At 45.7% G+C, this 6000-nt stretch overlaps 1 protein-coding gene across 1 annotated transcript in view; it reads left to right on the top strand.

The window, feature by feature from the left end:
• Positions 1-215: 215 nt before the first annotated feature.
• The window catches only part of LOC311238506 (type II inositol 3,4-bisphosphate 4-phosphatase-like), a gene marked incomplete at its 3' end in the record, with an annotated part of 34537 nt that continues 28752 nt past the window's right edge, over positions 216-6000 (top strand). The window contains exons 1-3 of the mRNA XM_084326597.1: positions 216-302; positions 456-558; positions 893-962. Coding sequence (XP_084182723.1) covers positions 271-302; positions 456-558; positions 893-962 — 205 coding nt within the window. The 5' untranslated portion in view covers positions 216-270. The remainder of the gene's footprint in view (positions 303-455; positions 559-892; positions 963-6000) is intronic.

Raw genomic sequence — 6000 nt, 5'->3', positions numbered from 1 at the left:
AGAGAGAGAGAGAGAGAGAGAGAGAGAGAGAGAGAGAGAGAGAGACAGACTTTTCAGGCAGGCACAAGTAGCAAGCGTGTCTGTTTAAGCTTGTCTCTTTACAAGTTGAGACACGGTTGATTATTATCAAGGCATTTGGTGGAGTTCAATAGTCTTTGTGTTGTTTTACAGAAAGAGAGAGAGGAAGTTCTCGAAAGACAGACTGAAGGATAGGAATTTATGAAAGCGTGATAGTGAGAGAGAGAGTGAGACACGGAGAGACAGACATACATGTCACACCAACCCTGGAGACAACAGGAAAGGTAGGAGTGGACGGCTTGTGTTTTGAAACCCTCCCGCAGTGATAGGTGCTCTGGGATCGATGATACTATCATTTACTTGGCTGACTGAATATGACTCTGAAAGTCTCTCTCCCCCCCCCCCCCCCCCCCCAAAACTCTCCCTTCTTCTCCCAGGTCCATGGATGGAGTGAACGAGGTTGGAGAGGTGAGGGTGTCTCGTCTCCAGGTGGAAGGAGAAAGAGATCAGATGACTTCTCCTGAACTCACAGGACACAAGGTAGAGAGGGTAGTCTGTCTTTAGGGCTGTTCTGATGTCAGTAAACACAAGGTAGAGAGGGTAGTCTGTCTTTAGGGCTGTTCTGATGTCAGTAAACACAAGGTAGAGAGGGTAGTCTGTCTTTAGGGCTGTTCTGATGTCAGTAAACACAAGGTAGAGAGGGTAGTCTGTCTTTAGGGCTGTTCTGATGTCAGTAAACACAAGGTAGAGAGGGTAGTCTGTCTTTAGGGCTGTTCTGATGTCAGTCTCTCTCTCTCTCTCTCTCTCTCTCTCTCTCTCTCTCTCTCTCTCTCTCTCTCTCTCTCTTCTCTCTCTCTCTCTCTCTCTCTCTCAGTGCACTATGCTGTGTGACTCAATACATGGTTCTGTCCACGACAAGGACAACAGCCCCATGATGAGAGCTGGTGAGATGCACACACACACACACACACACACACACACACACACACACACACACACACACACACACACACACACACACACACACACACACACACACACACACACACACGTGCATTAGCACATTATGCTAATAGCAGTAGCCATCATACCATACCGCCACTTAAACTGAGACTGGTTGGTTAGGAAGGCAAGTAGCCATCATACCATACCGCCACTTAAACTGAGACTGGTTGGTTAGGAAGGCAAGTATCCAGTTGCAGACAGAGGGGTTGATGTTAAGCCACGGTCGGCCGCTCAGCGCAGCTCCTGGTTGTCTCTGTCAAAGCGGGCATAGCGGTCGTGGAGCTCATCGGGGAGGAAGGGGTCAAGGAGTTGTCGGTGGGTTTATAATCCGTGATGGCCTGGATGCCCTGCCACATGCATCGGGGGTCGTAGTTATTGAAGTGCTCTTCAACTCTTCGCTTGTGGCTGTGCTTGGCCTGCTTGATTCCCCTATTCAGGTTATTATTATTATTAATTGCATTTATATAACGCTTTTCTACACACTAAAGCACTTAGTCATACAATGTAGGGTGGAAATAGCCTCCTTCACCATCACTGGTAGCACCCAACCTTGGGCTACGCAGGCTCAATGGCTGCATACACTGGCACCAGGCACACAAGAGGGGGTGTGAAGCGACACCAGGCACACAAGAGGGGTGTGAAGCGACATCTGCAACAATAGGTTGCAGAGGGTGCTTGGCCACCACTCTTGAAGAACAGGAACATGACATGCTGAAATGAGGCTCTTTCAGAAAATTGTGTTGTCTATTTTATCTACTTGTTGTATCTATTTTATCTTCTTAACTCTTTCTTTGTGATTTATTGTATTTTTCTTGGGACCATGTTGGAAACAAGTCGACAGACTTTCACATGTTATCCTTGTACCCCTTGTTTTTATACTATTGTATAAATTGTATGTACTAAATAAAAATCAAATCAAATCACATCACACTACAGAATGGCTGAACGGCTCAGGAGACAGGATTGATATCAGTCAATTAAGGGCCCTTTCTCACTCACTGCTCTGTGTCGAATCAGACCTGGCTCGCATCAGAAAAGGGTGTGTCTGTCTGAGTGAGAACGCTGTCCCCCGTCCCCGCCCCCCGCTGATTCGTCCCCCCGGGGGCGCTGAACCTGGACCACTGAAATAGGTGGTCTCAGGCGCGCACCCGTGGTCGACCAGTAGATCAATGACATTCAATATAATGCATATAATCGATGCAGCAATGTTACTAGTAAAAGCTAACTAGCGTTTAGCCGTTAGCTTAGCGCTATCGTTAAAACGCTCAAAAGCGGACTCTACAACACCATCCATTCGTGATAAAATGGGGTGGGTTATATTGACAAGGCTTGACAACAGAGGTTCAAATATAACTTCATATTTATTGGCCATTTGTTCATTTTATATCAGCATCCAGAGTCCGCAGTCGTGTTAAGACATTCCTGTTTACATTTTCGGTCGACCAGTAGATCAATGACATTCAATATAATCGATGCGAGCAATGTTACTAGTAAAAGGTTAAGCTAACTAGCGTTAGCCGTTAGCTTAGCGTTATTGTTAACCCTGCAAAACGATCAAAAGCGGACTCTACAACAGAGTTCCATTCGTGAGAAAAGGGGGGTGGGTTATATTGACAAGGCTTGACAACAGAGGTTCAAATATAACTTCATATTTATTAGTTATTTGTTTCTTTATATCAGAATCCATTCTCCAGTCTCTGTGTTAACACTTCCTGTGTTTACATTTCGAGCGTGACATCATCGACTACGGCAAGCTTACAAGCTCAAAACGCAAACCGTAAACAAAACCCAGAGCGCACCCAGACTGAAGTGTGTACACAAACTAGAGGGGGGAGAGGGGGGGGGGGTTCGCATCAGATCTCGGAACGGGCAGAACGGAACGAAATAGAAACGAATAGGGTGAGTGAGAAAGGGCCCTCAGGGGAAGGGATGATTAGGTGGCCTTGATGTCAGAGACCTAATTGGGAATTTGGCCAGGAACGTCGGGGAACCCCCCTTACTCTTTACGATAGGCATCCCGGGTTCTTTATCGACCGAATTCAGTCAGGACCTCGGTTTAGCGTCTCATCCGAAGGACGGCACTCACAGCTGTACGGTGTCCCTATCACCGTAACAGGGGCATTGTTACTGACAAGTCCAGAGGACAGAGTGCCCTCTGCTGGACAACAACACCACTTTAAGATAAGATATTCCTTTATTGATCCCCTTGGGGAAATTCAGGCATCATAGCAGCATGGGGGGGAGGGGGGGGGGGGGGGGTACAGGTAGTAAAACAACACAGTATACAGGTAGTAAAAAACAACACAGGCAGTGTAAACAATTTGATCAATATGGTCAATATAATTTACTATCTGACTAGCTGAGGAATATTCACATTATTCACAGTGTCACATAAGGTGCAGTATGCATGAGGTAGTGTTATAATTTACCATCTACTGAGTATACATTATTCACAGTATCACGGTATCCACTGAAATATACATTATTCACAGTATCACAGTATCACAGTATCCACATAGGGTGCAGTAAGCCTAAGGTAGTGTAGGTTGTCCTCCTTGGGTTCCTATAAGTCCCAGGTCAATGTCTGGTAGCAGTCGCTGTCGCTGCCCCCTGTTGTGGAGCCTGGAGGCTGCTAGTCACTGCCCACTGTTGTGAAGCCTGATGGCCGCTGGTATGAAGGACTGTCCGAGGCGGTTAGTTGAGTGTCGGGGGGGAATGAGTCTGTGGCTGAACGAGCTTCTCATCTTGACTAGCTCGTCGTAGAGGGGGTGGTAGGGGTTCTGTAGAGGGGGTGGTAGGTAGCAGCCATGACCGGGGTTCGAACCGGTGATCTTCCGATCATGAGTCCGGAGCTGTACTCATGTAGCCACGCTGCCGGACGGGTTAGCCCGGGCTGTGCAGTAGGCCTGCTTTGTCACCGGATCTAAAAGCAGTGTTGTGTGGCTTTAACAGCAGACCGACCTCTCTGTTCATCACTCAAGGCTTCTGTTCGGGGGGAATGTACCAATCCGTTTGAGGGGTGTTGACACTGTAGACACTGGAGTTGATGTGGTCCAAATCAGAGGAGGTGTAAGAGAGTCGTGGTGTGGGAGTCCAGGGTGGACTGGGTTACAAACAAAGCTGCGGTCTGTGTGTTGAAAGCAGTTCTGCAGCTCAGAGTCATGAGACACAGAGGGAAGAGAATGAGAATCATTGATACATTTTTACATTTTGATTCACTGTATTGAATGTAGGCCTGTCCCCGATTAAGGATTTGTATAGTCGACTTTGATTGGCCAAAATTTGCCGGTAGTCAACTACACCCTTTTTTTTGCATTCGACTAAGAGGTTGGCAGTCGACTACGGCTCCTTTCGATCGATTAGTCGACTATTCGACTAGTCGGGGTCAGCCCTAATTTAATGTAAAAAAAAAATTATTTTGGATAATCAAAATAATTAAATAATTTTGGATTCTCTATTGAGATCATTACGCCGCTACAACATGCTGTTCAGTCACTATAACCAGACAGTGTGGTGCAGCCATGAGAAGCTGTTTTAGCCTCTATAACCTAGGGCTGACCTTCGATAATTTTTTTGGAATTCGAAGCTTCGCGGCCGAGATTCGATTTTAATTCGAAGCTTCGAAATAAAAATAAAAATAAAAAAACGTTGTGGGACTTGTACAGCACTTTGTTCAACTTTGTCAGTGCTGTAAAGTTTAAACCTTTTTAAATCTTAGACAAACGAAACACTTTGCTTTCATGAAATATTGTAAGCCGTCATTTGAGGCTTTATAAAAGCAGCACAGTGAACACAAATCTGTCAGTGCCGAGTCCGACCTCATCTTAAATAACAAACAGCATTGCTTGTTGTAATTAACAAAGAGAGGCAGAGTTGATTTTGCAAAAAAAAATATAAAAAGATTCATATAGGTTATATATATTTTTTTATAATTGAATTTTATTTTCATATTCGAATCCCATGCCCATCGAACGAAGCTTCGAAGTATTATTTTTTTTTGATCCACTTTTTCTCCCATTTTCTATATTTTCTCCCATCCCAATTTCGTATCATCCAATTCAACCCTCCCCTGTCACGAACGCTGTTTCTTGCCTCCCACAAGCCGGCTGCAATGTGGACTAAGTCATACATAGCACAAGTCCCCTCCGGTACTTGAGGTAACAGCAGTCGCATCTTTTCACCTGCGCAGCTCGATCTCTCAGTGGCGAGGAGTAACGCATGGGAGGTTCACGCTGCCCCCGACACTTGATTCTACTGCGCAGGCGCACCAACCGACCTGTAGGAGTCGTTCTCCACAACGCCCGATCCCCACCCATCAGTCTCCCACCCCCTAAAACGGCCAATGTGTATTAGTACGGACGGCCAGCTAAACTGAAAGCAATGTGGAGCGCTGGGACGAAGCTTCGAAGTATTTAAGACAGCCCTACTATAACCAGACAGTGTGGTGTAGCCGTGAGAAGCTGTTGTAGTCTCCTCTATAACCAGACAGTGTGGTGTAGCCGTGAGAAGCTGTTGTAGTCTTCTCTATAACCAGACAGTGTGGTGTAGCCATGAGAAGCTGTTGTAGTCTCCTCTATAACCAGACAGTGTGGTGTAGCCGTGAGAAGCATCATCACAATAAGTCAAGAACAAAACAAGAACACCATAAGGTCAAAAAAAATTTAATAAATGCAAAATAAATAAATGCAACACTCCCAGACATACCCCACGCGAAGGTAAGGGAAAAAAACTCACTAAAACCTAGCAATAGGAAGGGGTTAGAGAGTTCCCATGTTTGTAGTGGGCGGAGATGGAGCAATAAATACATGTAGTGAGCATATGCATACATGGTGACAGTAGAATCATAGTATATAAGACAATTGTGAAATAGAGTAATAGATAGAACTACTGCAAGCGTATGGATACAGGATGAGATACAAGACAATAGCTCATGGCTGTATGCCCCGTGGGGGCAGGAGGAGTCACTCAGAGGGTTCA

Source organism: Notolepis coatsorum (genome assembly GCF_963971535.1).
Source record: "Notolepis coatsorum genome assembly, chromosome: 1".
Classification (NCBI taxonomy): Eukaryota; Metazoa; Chordata; class Actinopteri; order Aulopiformes; family Paralepididae; genus Notolepis; species Notolepis coatsorum.
Note: the sequence above shows the minus strand (reverse complement) of the source record. Positions and strands in the feature narration are given on the sequence as shown.